Raw genomic sequence first — 20,268 nt, 5'->3', positions numbered from 1 at the left:
CAAAAGCTCCTTGCCGTTGATGTGCAAGCTCCTCTGACTTGAGGTCCATAGACCTGAGCATTCCCGACCGTCCAGGGTCGCACCCCAACCCAAATCCGACGCGTCTGAGAATAGTACGTGGTTTGGGTTCTGAACTGCTAGGGAAAGTCCCTCTCTCAGACTGATATTGTCGTTCCACCAATTCAAGCATGCCTTTACTGGTTCGGAGACCGGGATTGAGACCGTCTCTAACGTCTTGTCCTTCTTCCAGTGAAAAGCTAGATGGAACTGGAGAGGTCGAAGATGTAGCCTTCCTAACGAGACAAACTGCTCCAGGGATGATAGAGTTCCTACTAGACTCATCCAATTCCTGACTGAGCACCGTTCTCTCTTCAACATTAGTTGGACTTTGAGCAGGGCTTGCTCTATTCGGGTGGCAGACGGAAAAGCCCGAAAAACTGGACTGCGAATCTCCATCCCTAAATACAGTATAGTTTGGGATGGAATCAGCTGGGACTTTTCTAGGTTGACCAAAAGTCCCAATTCCTTGGTCAGATCCAATGTCCAATGAAGATCCTGCAGACAGCGATGACTGGACGAGGCTCTGAGAAGCCAGTCGTCCAAGTACAGGGAGGCTCGGATTCCCGATAAATGGAGGAATTTTGCTACATTCCTCATAAGCCTCGTAAACACGAGAGGAGCAGGACTTAGGCCAAAGCACAGGGCCCAAAACTGGTATACCACATTTTTGAAAACAAACCTCAGAAACGGTTGGGAATCTGGGTGTATAGGGATGTGGAAGTACGCGTCTCGTAGGTCGAGAGAGACCATCCAATCTCCCTTTCTGACCGCTGCTAAGACTGATTTCGTGGTCTCCATGGTGAACTTTGTTTTCGTAACAAAGACGTTGAGCGCACTGACGTCTAGCACCGGTCTCCAACCTCCTGTCTTCTTCGGGACTAGGAAGAGACGGTTGTAAAACCCCGGTGATTGAAGGTCCGAGACTTTCACCACCGCTCCCTTCTCTAGCAACAGAGACACTTCTAGGTTTAGGGCTTGTCTCTTTGACTCCTCTCGGTACCTGGGAGAGAGGTCGATGGGGGAAGTCGCTAGAGGAGGTTTGCGTACAAATGGAATTTTGTACCCCTCTCTGAGCAACCGAACAGACTGTTGGTCTGCGCCCCTCTTCTCCCAGGCCTGCCAGAAGCTCTTCAATCTGGCTCCTACTGCTGTCTGAGGCTGTGGGCAGTCAGACTCTGCCACGTGAGGACTTGGCTCCTCTCTTCTTTCCTCTCTTTCCCTCGGCACGAGTACTTCCCCTGCTGGGAGCTCTGCCACGAAAGGGCGGGATAAATCTGGACGCCGGAGTGTCGATCCTGGGTCTAGCAGAAAAGGATGTAGAAGGAGTCCCCTTGCGAGCAGAGGACGCCACCAAGTCATGGGTGTCCTTCTGCACAAGCGAAGAAGCTATGTCCTTAACCAATTGTTGCGGAAACAAAAACTTTGATAAGGGAGCAAAGAGCAGTTCTGATCTCTGACAGGGAGTAACTCCTGCCGAAAGAAAAGAGCAAAGGGACTCTCGCTTCTTTAAGACTCCCAACGTAAAAGAGGAGGCGAGCTCATTGGAACCATCGCGGATGGCTTTATCCATACAGGACATTATCAGTAAGGAGACATCCCTATCAGCCGATGAGATTTTCCTACTTAAGGCTCCCAAAGACCAGTCAAGGAAGTTGAAAACTTCAAAGGCTCTGTATACGCCTTTCAGCAGATGGTCAAGGTCCGAGGAGGACCAACTAATCTTCGAGCGTCTCATGGCTAGGCGGCGGGGAGAGTCTACGAGGCTTGAGAAGTCACCCTGGGCAGAGGCAGGGACTCCCAAGCCGAGAACTTCTCCCGTGGCATACCAGACGCTCGATCTAGACGAGAGCTTTGACGGAGGGAAGGCAAAGGCCGTCTTCCCCACACTCCTCCTGGTATCCAACCAGTCGCCTAAAAGTCGTAAAGCTCTCTTGGAAGAGAGAGAGAGCACTAGCTTTGTAAAGGCTGGCATGTTAGCAGGTAAGCCTAGAGCAAACTCAGACGGTGGCGAACGAGGAGCAACAGTGACGAAGTGATCGGGAAAAAGCTCCTTGAAAATTAACATGACTTTCTTAAAGTCCATTGATGGAGGAACCGTTCTAGGTTCGTCTACATCCGAAGGATGATCATCATGATGAGGGTCAGCAACGTCCTCATCTGAAGGATCCTCATCCGACAACTGCTGAGTAACAAGCAAAGGGGTTGGCAATGCTTGACACGCAGAGTCCACACGCACTGGTGCATTAGTGGCAGTCCAGGACGCTACGTCATGTAACTGCTTAACAGCCTGACTGTCAACAACAACAGGAGCGGGAGGACGCTCGACGTCAACTCGAGACTGTTTTGACTGCCTAGACTGAGCAGTCAAAACAACTCTAGACTGCGGTGGTTGACGCTCAGCGTCAAAACAAGTCAACTCCGCTGGTTGGCGAACGTCCTGAACGTCAACAAGAGCATTAGGAAGTGGCTGAACGTCCATATGCGGCTGAAAGTCAACACGTGACTGCATCGAGTGAGGCTCTACAAAGCGTGACTGACGTGACTTAGCTACGCCAACGTCAACAGGACGAGCAAAGGCTCGTTTTGGCGGCTGAAGGCCAGGATCTCGATGAGTTAAGCGGCGAGGATCATCGTGAACCTTATCGGCAGAATAGTCTTCCATAAGGGAGGCGAGCTTAATCTGCATGTCTTGCAGCACAACCCATTTAGGATCAACGGGAATGGGTGCGGTAAAAGACGGGGTTAACGTCTGAGACGGCACAACCTTGCCTACACCAAGACTCTCTGAGCCTGTGTAACGTTGCTGCTTAGGCGGCGAGCAGTCTTCCGATGACTGCAAAGGGTCAGAGCTGTCCCAATGGCTACAACCAGGACGCTGGACCTGTCCTGAAGGGACCGACTTTCGCTTAAGGGGCCTAGAAACCTTGCTCCACGGTTTCTTATGCGAAAAGCCTTCGGATGACGAGGAGAAAATGGTCTCTCTCGTCTTATGGTAGGGGCGATCTTGGTGAGACACGCCTGATACCATAGAGGGAACGTCTGTTCGCTGATCAAGGCCTCTCGAACCCATAAGTCGTACGACATTACTTCTCCCCTGGGCTTGGGAGCTTGCAAGAGGTCTCGGACTAGGCGAACGACAGGCATGAACAGACGAACCCTCGGTCGCAACACTGACAACACTTTGCGCACTAATCACTTTCCCACGATTTTCCGCTGTGGCACTCTGACACTTTAGCTCTTTAACGTCAGCCATGAGTTGATTACGATCTGTTGCTAACGATTCAACTCTTTCACCCAAGGCATGAATGGCACGTAACATGTCTCGCATCGATGGTTCCTGAGTGCCAGTAGGGGGTTCAGGCACAACCTCTACAGGGGAAGGATTAGGTTCAGGGGCATGTGGAGAGGAAAAATCTACTGATCTAGAGGAACTCCTCCTTACCCTATCTCTCTCTAGCTTACGAGAATACTTGTCGTATTCGAGCCAATCGAATTCCGAAAGGCCCACGCATTCCTCACACCGATCTCCTAATTGACAGGTTTTACCCCGACAATTAGAACACACAGTATGTGGGTCGAGAGAGGCCTTTGGAAGACGCCTATTGCAATCCCTAGCATTACACTTACGAAATCTAGGGGCTTGTGAAGCGTCAGCCATTTTGAATTAGTCAAAGAAAGTCCAAAAAAACAATCCAAGTCATCAACAATTAAATCTGTCCAATAAAGAGTTCAAGAGTTTAAGTTGAGGAAAAACACCTGCACTGCGAAAGCTCAAACCAAAATGAAGTACTTCACCAAATATGTTGAGAAAACTCCAGGTTATACAGCGAGTATTGATACGTCTTGTCGTCAAGGTCGACAGAGAAGAATTGAGGCTTGTTTACATGCATGTGTGGTATCTGGCCGATAGTTGGCGCTGGTGGGCACACCCGCAACCTTCATAGCGATCGCTCGCGAGTTTTTGTGTGTTTTTCTGTCGAGCCGCTGGAGCAGCAGCTATTATATATTCACCGGCTAAGTTAAATATTTAAAAATGATATTTCAGAAGAAAAATTAAATATGTTACTGTAGCACGAATCCCTTTGTCAACGTGACTCCGCGATAGTCGGTGAGACTAGTATTTTAGCTGTCTGTCTGGATAGAAGGATTCAAACTGGGAAAGAGGGCTTCTAAATGGAGAACAGTTTAAGCAGAGCACTATAGTCTTATGATAACAATTTATTCATTTGGGATATGATTTCAAAGTTATTACTTATTTTTTGCTTGATTTTGTTTTGTATTTAAAGCAAATTAGTTAGGATCGTGACTTTAAAACTTGCAATAAATTATAACAAGTCATAGTTTAATACTATAGTCAATGGCTACTTATATGATTCAAGTCTCCCAATGGGTTTCTTCAGTTTGAGGAAAAATTAGTAAGTAAATAAATAAGCGAGGTGGTGAGTTATCTTCGCTATTAAAAATACAATTAATTCTACCTTTCTATTATTTTACTTTTATTTTACGAACGGAACACTATAATTAGGTCAGACATATTCAGCAAAACACGTGGTATGTGCAGATTCTACAGAAAGACAATAACAACGTATCAAATTATAATAATGATAATAATGGTGATGATAATGATAGGATGGCTTTGGAGTCTAAGGCCTATGCTATTGGCGTTATAGTTCTTCGTCTTCTTTTGCGGTTGTGCAGCAGCGGGGTCTCTCACCTCCTAGGATGGCTTTTAAATTTTTCTCCTTTATTGTATCCTTTAGCCATCTATAAACAGTTGTTTCGTTGATGTTAAGATGATTGATTATATTTATGTTTTTATAGAGAATCTGATGAAATAAGTTTAACTAGTTACAGTTATCCAGTAGCTGTTGGGTAGCTCTAGCCATATTTGACATATGGCTTGCTTGTGAGTGCCACCATGAGACTGCCAGTTGATGTCCGGTTAGACCATGCCCACAACTACATCGACACGTTTTTTTCGTTAAATACATTACTCTGGTGGCTAAAACGTCAGACGAGCATTTATTTTTTTAATCTTTATCATAATTAAAGATTATTTGGTTAATTTTTCCATGATGATCTAGTTGATATTTTGAGAAATATATAGCATAAATTCTCTAAAATCATGCTTAATGAACTGTGTCTTTTATTGAGCGAAGTTTCAAAATGCTTTGTCCCGAGAACCTAGTCTCATTAGAAATGTGAAGACAGAGATAGTTGCCAGTTAGTGACTTTCGAATGATAATCACTGTATTCAGGTATCACCAGTTTTGCTGTATACTGTACTATATCATCATTTCAAATTCTTTACGAAAGTTTTTAATACATAATTGAGGGTGCCATTGGCTATCAATAGGCAGTATATCTTAGAAATATATAGCATAAATTCTCTAAAATCATGCTTAATGAACTGTCTTTTATTGAGCGAAGTTTCAAAATGCTTTGTCCCGAGAACCTAGTCTCATTAGAAATGTGAAGACAGAGATAGTTGCCAGTATCATCATTTCAAATTCTTTACGAAAGTTTTTTTATACATAATTGAGGGTGCCATTGGCTATCAATAGGCAGTATATCTTAGCAATCCAAATTTTCCAACGGTTATACTCATTTAAGTGGATGAGCAATGTGATGGAGTAATGATAGCTTTGGGTGTGGAGGAAATGCCCCACTAAATCTCGATGAAGTCACTGGCAGCAGGGTGGCGGATTGGGTTTATGGCAATGGACAAACTGTCTCTTTGGCTTTTACTCCTGATGCCTGGCGGTTGATCTTACTAGAATTAGTATGGACCGGCAGGGGTCACTTGCCTTAGTTAGATGGGCACTGCACATCACAAGGAACTGGCTATCCTTGGTTGTATCTAACCAATGAATCTAATATGGATTTAGTCAGTTATGGATAGAGAAGATGAAACAATGGCCCCCAGTCCTGGGCATAGTGGAGTGCTAAGAATCTCCGGTTTATAAATACTAAAGAAAATTTGAAAATAGGTAATTGGAATGATAGAACCATGAATCAGGTTGTGAAGTTACAGCAAGTGAAGAATGAATTTATGGAATATAGTTTGGATATCTTGGCCCTGAGTGAAACACATTGTAAGGGGATTGATAAGGAAACTTTAGACCAATGCAATATACAATGTATGTATGTGTATGTGTATGTATATGTATATGTGTATATCTATATATATATAATATATATATATAATATATATATATATATAATATATATATAATATATATATATATAATATACATATATATATATATATATATATATATATATATATATATATATATATATATATATATATATATATATATATATATATATATTATATATATATATATATATATATATATATATATTATATATATATATATATATATATATATATATATATATATATATTATATATATATATTCAGGAAGATCAGATGGAGTTTGAAGAGAAGGGGTAGGAATGATGATGACACCAAGAGCAGAAAAGACATTAACTGAGTGGAAGGCTGTAAATAGAAGATCGTTACAAGCAAAGTTCAAATCAAAGCAGTGTAATATGAGTATTATAGTTTGCTATGCCCCAACAAATGATTCCCCTGAAGAAAGGAAAGATGAATACTTTGAAGAACTGCAGTGTAATATGTGAGATCCCAGAGATATGAAAATTGTGATTGGCGACTTCAATGCTAAAGTTGGAATGAATAATCAAGGGATAGAAAAAGTGATGGGTTTCGAGTGACTTGGCTAAGTTGCAAATAAAAATGGAGCACATTTCATAAGTTTCTGTTCAGCAAACAATCTTGTCATTGGAGGTACTCTTTTTCAACACAAGAACATCCACAAATATGCATAGACTTCACCATGTGGCAGTCACAAAAATCAAATAGATTACATTGCCATTAATATAGAGAGAAGGAGGACTCTGATAACTGTAAGAAGCTATAGAGGTGCAGATATTGGTAGTGATCACCAGCTCCTCATTGCCACACAAAAAGTAAAACTAAAAACACCCAACGGAAAGGTAGATAGAATACCTAGGTTTGATACAACTAAGCTTTTAGAAGAAGAGCACAGAGAAACATTAGCAATCAAATGTAGGAATCAATTTTCAGTGTTAGAGATGCTAAGAGACGAAGAGCAGGCAATTAAGGGGGCCGGCCGGCTAATGCCGTTTTTTAGACAGGACTATGACCATACCACTTGATAAGGTGACTTAGGACATCTCCAAAGTGCATAGGATTTTGCCTCTGACCTTCGATTTTTCAACGAAGGGTGAATTGTCCTGAAAATGAGCGTTTTTCAAATTCTATCTCTACCTTAATAATTAATATTAAGACCTGGGATTACTGCCTTAAATAGACCTGATGTAGACCTCCAATAATGTGGATTTTTTTTCTAAAAGTCCTTTTTCTGCTATATAAAATTTTTTTTATGGTAAAAAAATGAACCTTAAAAAAAATTGATAAAAAGGGAAACATTTGATTGTTTTATGATGTATTTCTAAGTTATATATCAAATTTCAATGCTATATCTTTAAAAATAAGGGAGAAGATAGAAAGTGAAGGTCAATAAGTATAGTTTTGAGATACAGGCATTCAAAGTTTTTCTTTGTATTCCTACAAAGACAATATTGATGAATCCTGATTATTATGAATTTCATGTTCCTTTTTTTATATTAAGAAACAGAAAAAAAGTTTTTATCAAAATTCAATCATAAATGAAGATCCTTTTGCTCAATATCTTGCTTCTTTTGGCTCCTATCAGGCAAGACACGCTCTCTCTCTCTCTCTCTCTCTCTCTCTCTCTCTCTCTCTCTCTCTCTCTCTCTCTCTCTCTCTCTCTCTCTCTCTCTCCCTCCTGAACTCTTAAGAGCGAATTTTCTTCTTCCTTATGTTAGCAAGATGTTGAAATTGAAATTGCCTCTTCCTCTTTGAAATGATAACCTTCTTGCCGAAAACGAGAAAAAAATTGTAAAAATGAGGGAATGCCAGAGGCCGTTCAAAGTTTTTCTTTGTATTTTTACGAAGACAATATTAATAAATCCTGATTATTATGAATTCTCTCTCTCTCTCTCTCTCTCTCTCTCTCTCTCTCTCTCTCTCTCTCTCTCTCTCTCAAGACAGGATTAGAAATTCAACCATAAAAGAGATTACTCGAGTACCATATGTGGATGAGATCATGATGAGGGGTAGATGGAGATAGTTTGGGCATGCTCTTCGCACTCCCCAAGAGAGATTAGTTCAACAAACGTTCAGCTTGGCTCCACAAATCACTAGAAGAGTTGGAAGCCCAAGGCCTACATGGCTGAGGACTATGAAGTGCAAAGTAGGAGATGATGAATGGAAAAGTATTGAATTAAAAGCTCAAGATAGAGACGACTGGCAAAATCTAACCTAAGCCCTTTGCGTCAATAGGGGTAGGAGGAGATGATGATGTGATTACTAAATCACATTATTGTAGTTTCTAAAAAAAAATATTTTTTTTTCTTAAAATAAATGGTAATAACATTTAAATACCTCTAGCTATCAAATTTCAGTTTACAAATCTGAAATCTGTATAAAAAGAGCTTTCATTTGATACTTTGTATGATAATATATCTTATGACACTAATACTGTATATGCATTTTGTACAACTAAATATAATTGACCAAGAAAAAGGTTAAAATTTCATAAAAAAAAACAAATTGTCAAAATAAACATTTTGTCTACGGGACCCTCCGCCTTGTCCGCCATTTTTTTTTCTAATGATTCAAAATACACAATTTCTATATATGTTTTAGACATATATAATACATTCATCATATAAAAATTTCAAGGCATTAGATAAAAAAACCTTTAGATTTATTAGCAAAAATCATGATTTTTATAAAAATTTTAGGTACATTTTTCTCAACTAGTATGACACCAATTGTATTTAAAATAATACCATCAAAACTTCTTTATAAATCGAATAATTCTGTGTGGCAGATTTATGATTTTCCTTTTTTTATCAATTTTTTTCTTAATTTTCTTCGCCTAAGGCTAGAATAATCATGAAAAAAGAGTAAAAGGGAAATCAAAATTCTGGTACACAAAATTGTGGGATATTTATTCTTCTTTTCAATGATGTCTTTCCCTCAAAAATCAAACAATAAATGAGAAAAATGTACCTAAGTGTAAGTAAGTATGCTTTCGAGTTATGAGCTCCCAAAAATTTGCTATAAATTTTTGCTTTTTTTCTTGGAAAAATCAAGATAACATTATTATGATGACCTTATTTTGTACTTTATTGTTTATTCCTACATGAAGGCTCCCTAAACGAGGTATTTAAACACTATGTTTACTAATACACTTGGTGTAAGGGTTTCATGAGTTGCCAGCAGCCTCTCATTGTTGCCAGAGTTTTAGTTCGTATGTTCCAGCTTTGTACTCTTTCATGTTTCCCTCCTGTTTTGGTTCTATGCTGTTGCTCTCTGCTTACTTTTTGTTCATTCTTTGACCTTAGGTAACATTGCCCTTGCTATAAAGTTCACGAGGACGCTGTAAAAACAATTATATACGAACTGCAAGTAAACAAATACACTTGCAATGTAACTTCTACATGTCTTTGGAAACTCTGGCTGCTCTTCTCGTAGATTGTAGTTGCGTTCGCCTACCCTCTACCAATACCTTCCATCTCTGCCAGACCTACGAGAATTCATGTCTGCCAGACGTATGAGATTTTGAAATGTAAGTGAAAAAAAATCGCTAGATAAATGAAAAAAAAAATAATCACGCAAAGACGATTCTGTCAAACTCAGTCCTGCAGACGACGCAGTAAAGATAATGTCATCATTTAAAGACAGCTATATTTTTTATTATTTCTAAAAATAATTGGCTGAAACTTCTGGAAAGCATGTACGATATGTTTCTTCATAAATAGAAACCATAAAACAATTTTTGATTTCTGAAAGTTATGTCAAAACACCACGGCGTTCGGTTCCTATAAGTACAATCAATAAGACTGCTTTAAGGGGGGAATCAGCATCATTTTTATATAGGAAACCAGTGTAAAACTTGCTTACCTATAATCCTATTCAATGGGCCCCATCTCTTAGTTTACATCTCATCACAAGGAATATATTTGCTGTAATCAGGATTAAAATTTTTATATTAGTTCCCACACCTTGGGATAGAGAAATCTATGATTATTCAAGGTAAAGAAGTTTATTTCATTTTTATTAATAATAATAATAGCCCATTTTTTATACTTAAAAAAAAAAACAGCTGGGGTCAACCTGTTTCTAGATATTGCTGTAGATGATATATCAAACTGGACTGAGGTGTTAGTGCGGGAATTTTATGTTGCTAACTGTAAACGATGAAATTTATGCAACTCTTCAAACATTTCAGGCATCTGCAGCTGACTCTCGATCCTTAAATTCATCATGTGCATTTTTTGGAGTATTCGATACTCATGATGTATGGCACCTTTTTTCGTCACTAGCCCTCTACACTTTTTTTATAGTGAGTATATTTGGATCTTTTAATGATTAAAGAGCACCTTAGTATGTATAATACCACTGATAACTTGCTTACATTTAAGTTTTTATGTTACTCTTCTTGGTTATTACTTGAAAGCCATAAAAATATGACCTTCATTGGTTGAGCCATAGTGCATGGTTTTCACAATAAAGAGTGGGGAGAACACCCTTCACTACGGCTAAACCTGGGTTATAATTTTATGCTGCATCCAACTATTCCTAATAGAAGTATGTTTTGCCACCTAACTATTATCCTCCAAATTTAGTTTACCTATGTAATAATTGCATGATCCCATATCTATCCCTGAGGCCAAACAATTTTTTACCAACTAAGCTTCCCCGAACCTTTCGTTTTTATCCTCTCATCCTCTGTACCTATCTAATCCCGTGCATTTGTCTTAGCCTTCCAGACCTAGCAGGTTCCACTTAAGGCCTTGTCACTTTTTACCCATCGTTACAACTCGCTTATGCTATGTCAATACAGACTCGCTCTTATCACTAATTAGTACTATTCCAACACTTCTAGTTTCTTCATTTCTCAGTCTCACACATATCCCATTCCAGGCTTAAAGTAGATTTTAAATAGATTCTGTACATGTTTTAAATCTAGGTCTCCAATCTTGAATCTTGGTTTTTTTTTTTTTAAAGTAAATTGTATAAATACTGTATCCTATCCCCTCTCGGCTTTCTAATCACCATAAGCATAACTTCACCCACATTTACCAAAGGATTTCTGTACCCTTTTCTACAATTCTTCTCCATTCTTTTCTGAAATCACAAGATCATCGGCATATAACAATAAAAACTTTCCTTCAGTTAATGAATCGATAAGCATCACAAACAGAGAAAGGTCAAGTACCAGTCCTCAATGTTAACAGACTCTTTGTTCAAACTTCTAATCCAGACCCCTTGTATGCCCTTGGATAGTCTCTGTACCATGGTCTTTCACTGTCTTGGGGTAGAGTTCTCTTGCTTGAAGGTACACTTGGGCACATTATTCTATCTTATTTGTCTTACTCTTTCTTTAAGTTTTATATATTATATATTAAATATTTATTTTAACTTTTTCACTGTTCTTAAAATATTTTATTTTAATTGTTAATTACTTCTCTTGTAGGTTCCTATTTCCTTTCCTCACTGGGCTATTTTCCCTGTTGGAGTCCTTGGGTTTATAGCATTCTGTTTTTCCAACTAGGGTAGTAGCTAAGCAATTAACTGTTCTCAGTTTTTAAACTGCTCTCAAGTTATACAGTATATGTTTTTGATGAATACAATGTTCAGTACAGTATTCATTTTGTAATTTTACCTGTGTAATGGTTTGAGTAGTTTTTTAATGCCGTTAGATTTTTTCATACTGCTCATACAGCACTTTCACTTCTTAATTTTTGCAATTTTTTATCACTTAAGTAAAGCTTCCCTAATAATTCCTATGCATATACTTCAAGTGCGAGCTTTGTGGCAAAAAATTGTAAAATTAGTTGTACATTTATTTATGAGGCTTAAAGGCCATGCATGAATCGCAGAAGCAAGGGACAGTAACAGTGCCCTAGAGACTGGCCATATATATATATATATATATATATATATATATATATATATATATATATATATATATATATATATATATATATATATATGATCAGCACCCAAGTCCTCTCTCCACCCAAGCTATGACCAGGGAGGACTAGACAATGGCTGATGATTACTTAGCAGGTAGACCTACAGCTAGGATTATTTATACTACTGGAGATGACCTGACTCAGAGTTCTTACCTGAACCTGTGAAGCCAGCCTTACCAGTCAAACTGTCAGTTCTACCTCTGCCATTGACTGGTAAAAAGGGTCTTGGAACAAAGGATACCTACGGACCTAGTGTTATTATTTATCATTTACTATCTCTTTTATTATTTATCATTTACTATCTCTTTTATACATTTTTATCTTTTAAAACACCTTTCATATAAAATTCTTATACGTTTTATGAATCGGTTTATTAATAATTTTCAATTTTGAGAACAATATTTGATTGAACCCATGATAACACACAGCTGCCTGCCTTTAAGCAATAATCAGTAACAACAATTGTGAGATTATGACAGGCTATGTTCAATGTAATCCATAGAGGGCTATAAAGTGTAATGACTTTACCGTAGTTCAGTATTCAAAGGAGTTTGTAATGGATTCATCAATAAGTTGAGCAAGTTTAACACACATTTTTTCTAATAAAGCAGCACAGGAAGGAACTATTGCTAATAAAAAGCTCAAGAAAATAGTTACTGTCTACAAACAAAGGGCTGAATAGAACTGACTCCAAGCTGCAGTTCACTGTCGTAGATTAACTTGCGAATCGAGAACTGACATTTTAACTGGTAAGCCTGGCTTCACGTAATCCGGGCATCTCCAGTTATTTTTCCTCCAAGACCTACAGGCTCCCTCAAACCCCCTCCCCCTTCACCCATAGCTCACAAGGATGGTGAAATTGCGGGCACTATCAAAAATTATTGCACTACAAGAAATCGCGTTCCAGCGGGGCTACCAGTAACTCAAATTACCTCTTTTGGTATAGTAAACGATCATTTTGCTAAAGACACTGGTGGTTGAGTGTGTTTTGGTTAACCTTAATATACTAGTTTAGGATAGGTATAGTTATACCGGTACTTTATTACAAATTTTTCCTTTACTGATGCCTCTAAAGTTAGTTACTGTGTGGCCCAATGTAACACCTGTCTTTATAGATTCTGCTCATAGTAAGTAGTCTGGAGACCAGGGCATGTGAGGAATGTTGGGGCTCTCTGATCCCGAGATGTCCTCGAGTTAAATGTGTCAATAGGAAAGATTAAGATAAAGCATAAAAAGTTAGGGCTAAAATAATACTGTATTTTCATAAAACAGTCTTTCAACTTTTCATTTGATCAGACTTACTGTGTTCCTTCTCCCTTTTCTTGTGTTCCCTCTTTTTCACCCTTTCCTGTTACCCCTGTGCAGTAAAATTAAAGAAAATGGTAGGTGATATATCTAAAGTGTTTATTACTTCTCTCTGGTTCAAAGTTTGTGCCCCTATTAGTAAGTTTATCAGTGCCATGTCATTCATTTGATTTTTCCCAAAACCTGTCTACAGCTAACACTAGATTCAATTACATGGTGGAAGCCGTAAAACTCTTGGTAATCAGCTCAAATTCAAAGAGCTGGTGGAATCTTTTGACTCCTTTATTCGCCCCTATTAAACCTGAGTTGGTTGCCCCACCCCCATGTTGCCCTATTGGGTGGTGGTTGTAGTTCTATTATTACAGAGGCCTCTCCTGTTCAATCCAACTTTAGAGACTGCTTTCAGACTGCCCCCTCTTTCCTCCCTTCTTTCCTCAGAAGAAATTCCTCCACCTCCTCATGAAAGAATTCTTACATTCATTTATATGTTTACTTATGGTTTCTATAATTTTCCCTCCTACTTCTAACCCAATCTCTTAAACTGATTCCCGTTGGGACTTAGAAATTTGAAAATTCTTTAGTTTTTCATTTGCTCTGAAATAAGACCCAGAAGCTGTATCCCAAGCATTAAGTACAACTTGAACTATGGATGACCACTCCTGTGCCTCCTCTTACTTGGCTCTACTGTACCTTCCAAATTCTCCTTTTAATCTAAATTTCAATAAGGCCCTAAACAAACTCCAAGGTATATCTACATGTACTTCATAACTTTTACTTATCTTTGCCTATTACGTCTCATACGGCTCATCCCCCAATCCCTAAAAAATTTCCTCAGCAGTTGAAAGCTGGGCCCCTTTTTATGTTTGGAAGAGAAGTGCAGCTACCTCCGGTAAGACTTCCTGGTCTACAAAAGGAAATGCTTACCCTTTGTGCTGGCTTAAAAAAATATTTTCTGTAACAGTCTTTTGTTTGGAGAAGATCATTGACAATTCAAGTTCTTTTGACGTATCTTTCACCTTCTCTAAAGGTTTGTATTTTCAGGACTTTGATGTTTGGCCTCTGCCTAAATTGCACTCTACCTGACAGCACCAGTGAATTAATTCTTTGCTTTTCTGATGTTTTGTGGAAAGGAAAGGAATGACTGCATATTTCAGGAAGTCTTCTACAAAAAGACAAAAACTTGCCCTGATTTTGGCTCCACCATTTGGTCATCTGCTTGAATGAATCAAGCCTACATCTAGTAACCAAACACGTTTCATAGAAAATGTTGGCTAAACCTTTTTGCAGTCTTTTAGATTGCTATGCTTAGTAAGCCCAACCCCAAATTTAGTCTTCAGCCATTTTACCCTAACAAATATCAGGGGTTCTTTAGGGTATCCGAGTCTCCTAATTAGCTAACCCAATATGTCTCCTAGTTCTCAAGTTCCAGTGGGAGGCAGGCTTTTGCTGTTCTTATCCTACGGGGCAATGTTGGAGGTAGAACGAAGGCGCTAGGTTTTTTTTTCCATTTTGCATATTCTTCGACACCCTTTATAGCTTGAAAGAATATAGTCAAATTCCTGACTCTTGAAGAGAATGTGAAGAACCTTGTACACAGCCAAGTTTTTACCAGTCTTATAGTTGCCAAAGCATAAGGAGGTTAAAGATCATGCCTGGATATCTCCAACCTCAACAAATTTGACCTAATAAGGGTCTTGGAGACGAACTCATCAGTTCATTTTCCAATCCAAAAGAATCACTGTGTTCCCCTAGACCTTTAGACTTAGGTTGCTGAAGATAAACCACTGTTCCCTAGTTTGCAATTTGGTTTTCATAAAGGCCTTGGAGCATGTGATGCCCTTCTTACAATCTCCAATGCTGTACAGAAATCCCTCGATTGTGGTCAGGAAGTTTGTATGATTGACCTTGATTTCAGTGCTGCCTGTGACCGTGTTAATCATGAGGCCCTTGTTTTCAAGCTCAAACAGTTGGGAGTGTGTGGGTCGTTTCTTAGCATCATTATCAAATTTTTTAGTAATTGATTGCAAAGAGTTGTTGTTGATGGGCACCATAGTGAGTATAGGAATATGATATCTGGTGTTCCTCGAGGTAGTGTTCTTGGTCCATTACTTTTCATGCTATTTATATATGACACATGTGGTCTGGCCTAGAATACAAGCTTGATACATATGCAGATGAGCTACTCTCCTTACATCAATCTGAGGTTGGTGAATACTTTAATAGACATTTTAGCTAAAATTAGTACATGGTGCAAATTATGGGGTATGCAGTTGAATCTTAAAAAACTCAAAGTATGATTTTACGTAGGTCAAGGAGAGTGGTTTTTCAACATCCGGATCTCTGCATTGGTAATGTTTCTTTAACTCTGTATGACTCTTGAAATTTTAGGTGTGATTCTCGACAGCAAATTTACTTTTGAGTAACACATTCGGTCTGTGTCTTCTTCAATTACACAAAAAACTGGCTTATTGAGAAAGTTTTAAAATTTTTAGTGATCAATCTATTCTGAAGAAATGTTTTAATTCTTTCATTCTACCTTGTTTCGAGAATTGTTCTCCTGTCTGGTCTTCAGCTGCTGATCCTCATCTTAATTTGTTGGACAGGAACTTTAATTTTCTTATTCTTGATATAAATATTAATCTCTGGCACCATCGTTCAATTAGTTCATTATGCATGTTGCATAAGATTTTTTTTTAATTTTGATCATCATTTACATTCAGATCTACCCGGGCAGTTGAATCCTGTTCATAATACTAGACATGCACTTGATTCCAATAGTCAGGCCTTCTCCATCATGAGGATCAATACTACACAGTATTCTAGAAGTTTTATTCCAGCTGCAGTGGCAGCTCTTTGGTAAAATCAGGGGGGTGCCGTTCCAAGAAATGTAGCCTTCGTTTTAATAGTGTGTCGAAGGAAACAAATAGGCATAAGAAAATGTATTCAGAACCTTGATAGAATCCTAAAAGAACTAAATTAAATTTTTTTTTACATACCATGGCCTAAATTGTTATTGTTCAAGCTTGATCCCTTCATTAAAACATTTTTAAAAAAATTCTTTGTTTTAATATGAAGAAAAAGGTCTTATTTTTTTCTTGATCTATGGATGACAAACAACTGAGAATTTTTTTTCTCCATTGAATGCCAAAAGTATATTTAGTCTTTCTGAATTCATAGTGCTTATTATAAAAGTTTTTATTGTTTTCATTGATGAAGAGCAGTGTTCTACCTCTATTTTAGTCATGGGAATTATCAAGAAAACCGAAAAATTTGAAAAAAAAATTAACGAATAGAATAGCTGGATGTAGTATAATAATAAAATTCTACATTTTATTACATTTAAGCATTCAAGAATATAGTACACAGTTTTCAAGCACAACACCTGTGGAGAGAAAAAAAAAATAACAATAACTACCCCTTCACAGAGACGTCAGGGTCAGCACTGTGGGAATGACAGTGTTCTCTCTCCCTCTCTGCCCGTGGCTCAGACTCGCCTGTAGCTTTGTGTGCGCATGCACACAACAGCCAAACACCCTGCAGCTGGAACTGTAAAGTGCGCAGTCCCATACGAAGTATTTTTTTTTTTCCGCCATAAAATGAAGGATGGCTATTGAAATTAAGCTTAAAGATCATATATTGTTCAAGTATAAAGAAAAAATAATTATATTGAATAGTATCAATAATGTCAAATAAGAATAGCGGGTGCTGCAGTTCCACAGTACTTATCACGAGACGCCACTGTCAAGCTGTGACCAAGCTGTAGAATGATCTTCCTAATCGTGTAGTTGAATCAGAACTTCAAAAGTTCAAAATTGCAGCAAAAATTTTTATGTTGAACAGGCTGACATATCGTTTATTTCATTATTTCTTTTCCTCACTGGGCTATTTTTCTCTCTTGAAGCCCTTGGGCTTATAGCATCTTGTTTTTCCAACTAGGGTTGTAGCTTACCCAGTGATAATATGAGTTTTCCTGGTTAATCCTTGTAACACTCGCATGCAGTTCAACTTCATTATTTGATTAGATGTTTGGTTATCTGTTGTCCATTTGCATTCAAATGAATTGTCTACTATTAATGTTTTGTAAAGTCATGAAAGTGGAAGATGTTTGGTCAGAAAATAAGTGAATGACATCAATTGATTCTTTCCTGTAAATGATGATCTCACCCCCTCTATAAACTTCATTGGTTCAACAGTGGACAAAACAAGTAAACATTGCTGTAATGGGGTTAGGTTTGTATCTGGCAATTCAGTCACTCCCATCATGTTAGTAGTAATGTGAATATATTGGGGAAATAGCAACTCCTGGTTGTTAAAAGGGCAAGTGTTGGTTCATGGTTTAGGAGGCAACTACTGTTGTTTAACAATGAATGGAGTTTATAAGTTTTCATGGAAGAATAAATTTGTTGAATATATCTACTGTCTTCAGGTTTTCCTTGACAAAATACAGTATTGTCATTGTAACCATGATGATAAAAAGTAGTGTTAATTTTCTTAAAGTTTTTGCTTCTAAAAATTCCCAGTAAAATTCAGCAAAGAGCCATCCATTTGGGAGGCTGTCACGACCTAACATTAGTAGTAAAACTGGCTTCTGTAGGTATTGTTTTTTCCCTTGAGGGTTACACTAAACATATTTTTTTGCCACTCACACAAGGTTATCTGTGCACACATGATCAGTGAGTTTCCATGGGATTCCCCTTGAGTGAGGTGATTGATAATATGTCTATAAGATATTATAGAAAGAACAGTCCTCAGCAAGAGCCTTAATCTCAGCATACCATCATTGCACTAATGATAGCTCAATCTGAATAGAGGCTGTAGGGGCACTATGAAATTTTAGGCTGGACCTAAGAAGTTAAATTCATCCTCAATTTTACCTGTTAGGGAAACTTTTAGGATACACTCCCTTGTACAGATGACTTAAAATTGGGAGCTCCTCCTTAGCTAAAAAGCCATTGGGTTTTTTTTATGAATAAATGATGCAGCATCTTCCCAAACAGTTCTCATACAATTACTTTTACCTTGAAACCAAGGTACCTCTGTACTTGAAATTTGGCAAGGTCATTACATAAATCAAGGTACAGTATCTGTGTACTGGAAATTTATTAAGGATGCTTGACATCAACCAAGGAACCTTTTGCTCATTTTTGTGCGTAACCTTGCCACTCCAAGAATTGATATTATATATTATCATACCTGTCAATTATAAGTATTTTTTTCTTTACTTTAGAGAGGTTGCTTATATAAAGTTGAATGTTGATGGTTTTACTTCAAAGCTACTTTTTTGTTTCAGGGTCTTCTAACTTTGGATGATGACATGGCAAGAACACCTTCAGCACAGATTCATGTTTTCTAGGTACCCTGTGTTGTTACTATCTGTTTTCATTCTATGTTGTTATGAGAGATTGCAAGTGTTAGTGTGCATACATAAGTATTTTAAAATGTATTTTCAAAAATATTTTTCTCAATAAGGAGCCAGATATGTCATTATTGTATTCCTCATATAATAATAAAAGGTAGTCCTATTGTTGTATCAAAGGCAATCGAAATGTGTAACCCATGCTTGTACAGATGAATTTTATAATTTTAAATCATGGTTGTATTCATGTGTAACTAGTAAAACTCGAGGGTAAACATGACCAAAAGTTACTAGGACCACCTATGTGTCAAAGCATACTTCGGTTGGTATTATACAGATGACAATGGAAATCATATTGACTGGTCTTTCAAGCTTCTGTATTGCAGAGCTTTCTCTATCATAAAACTCCACATGAATTTTTTTCATAACATATCCATGATAATTAAATATAAACTTCTGGCCCATGATTGCTTATTTTGTTCTTTCATAGTTCGGTAGATCTTATTAAAGCATAAACCTAAGAACAATTCAAAAGAAAGAAATTAAACATATTAGTTGCCAAGTTCATGAGTTTTGATGTAAAGGATTGAGAGGAGGTAATTTCACAATGTGTCTTAGCATTAGGAAGTTAGTGCTTAATTGTTTTGTTTTAATTTTAAGTGCTATGTCCATTTAAGCAGAGGGTGAGAGAGTCCATGTACTTATTTTCATATATTAGTATCTCAATTTTTATGCAATTTTTTTATATTTACGTGCTTAACATTGTACTGTATATAATGCTCTCTGAGTTTGTACTGTTCTTGAACTCAATAATTGATCTGTATTCATGTAACAAACAAATCTCTATAATTAACATGTTCCTTGGTGTTAGAAAGAGGCAGAATAGCCAATTACTGCATATAACTTTTACAGTAAGGCATGGTGAAGTCAGTACAACTCCTGGCCTTGTTTCTATTTCATTAACTGCTCAACCTGCTATGGGAAATATATCACGTGTGTAGAATATGGTCACACCAAAGGCCATCTTTACTGGTCATGCCCAAGGCCAGGAAAAATGTAAAATATGTTTTTGTCTGCTTAATCAGAATACTAACCAATATCAATACAGATTTTGCCAGAGTTAAGCAGAAGTTAATAGAGGCAGAATAGTCAGTTGCTGAGATAAATTTTACAGTAAGACATGGCAATCAATAATTTTAGGAAACCTGCTGGCCTTAAGAGTATTTAATGTTACTTATTTCTATTTCATTAACTGCTCAGCTTACTGTGGGAAATGCACTATAGACAGTCACATGAGTAGAATATGGTCATGCCCAAGGCCAGGAAACATGTAAAACAGTTTATCGTCCCCCTTAAGCAAATTTAATACAGGTTTTGCTAGAGTTAACCAAAGATTTCAGGGTATGGTCATAATGTGACATGT

General features: G+C 37.7%; 1 protein-coding gene across 2 annotated transcripts in view; it reads left to right on the top strand.

The window, feature by feature from the left end:
• LOC137654656 (SID1 transmembrane family member 2-like) overlaps nucleotides 1-19,681 on the top strand; it is a 246,009-nt gene extending 226,328 nt beyond the window's left edge. For both annotated transcript variants that reach the window (XM_068388489.1, XM_068388490.1), the window contains exons 17-18: nucleotides 10,435-10,548; nucleotides 18,780-19,681. In XM_068388489.1, the coding sequence (XP_068244590.1) occupies nucleotides 10,435-10,548; nucleotides 18,780-18,842 (177 nt within the window). In that variant the 3' untranslated portion in view covers nucleotides 18,843-19,681. The remainder of the gene's footprint in view (nucleotides 1-10,434; nucleotides 10,549-18,779) is intronic.
• Nucleotides 19,682-20,268: the final 587 nt, after the last annotated feature.

Source organism: Palaemon carinicauda, chromosome 15 (assembly GCF_036898095.1).
Source record: "Palaemon carinicauda isolate YSFRI2023 chromosome 15, ASM3689809v2, whole genome shotgun sequence".
In the NCBI taxonomy this organism is placed as follows: domain Eukaryota; kingdom Metazoa; phylum Arthropoda; class Malacostraca; order Decapoda; family Palaemonidae; genus Palaemon; species Palaemon carinicauda.
This window is presented reverse-complemented; position numbering and strand designations above follow the sequence as displayed.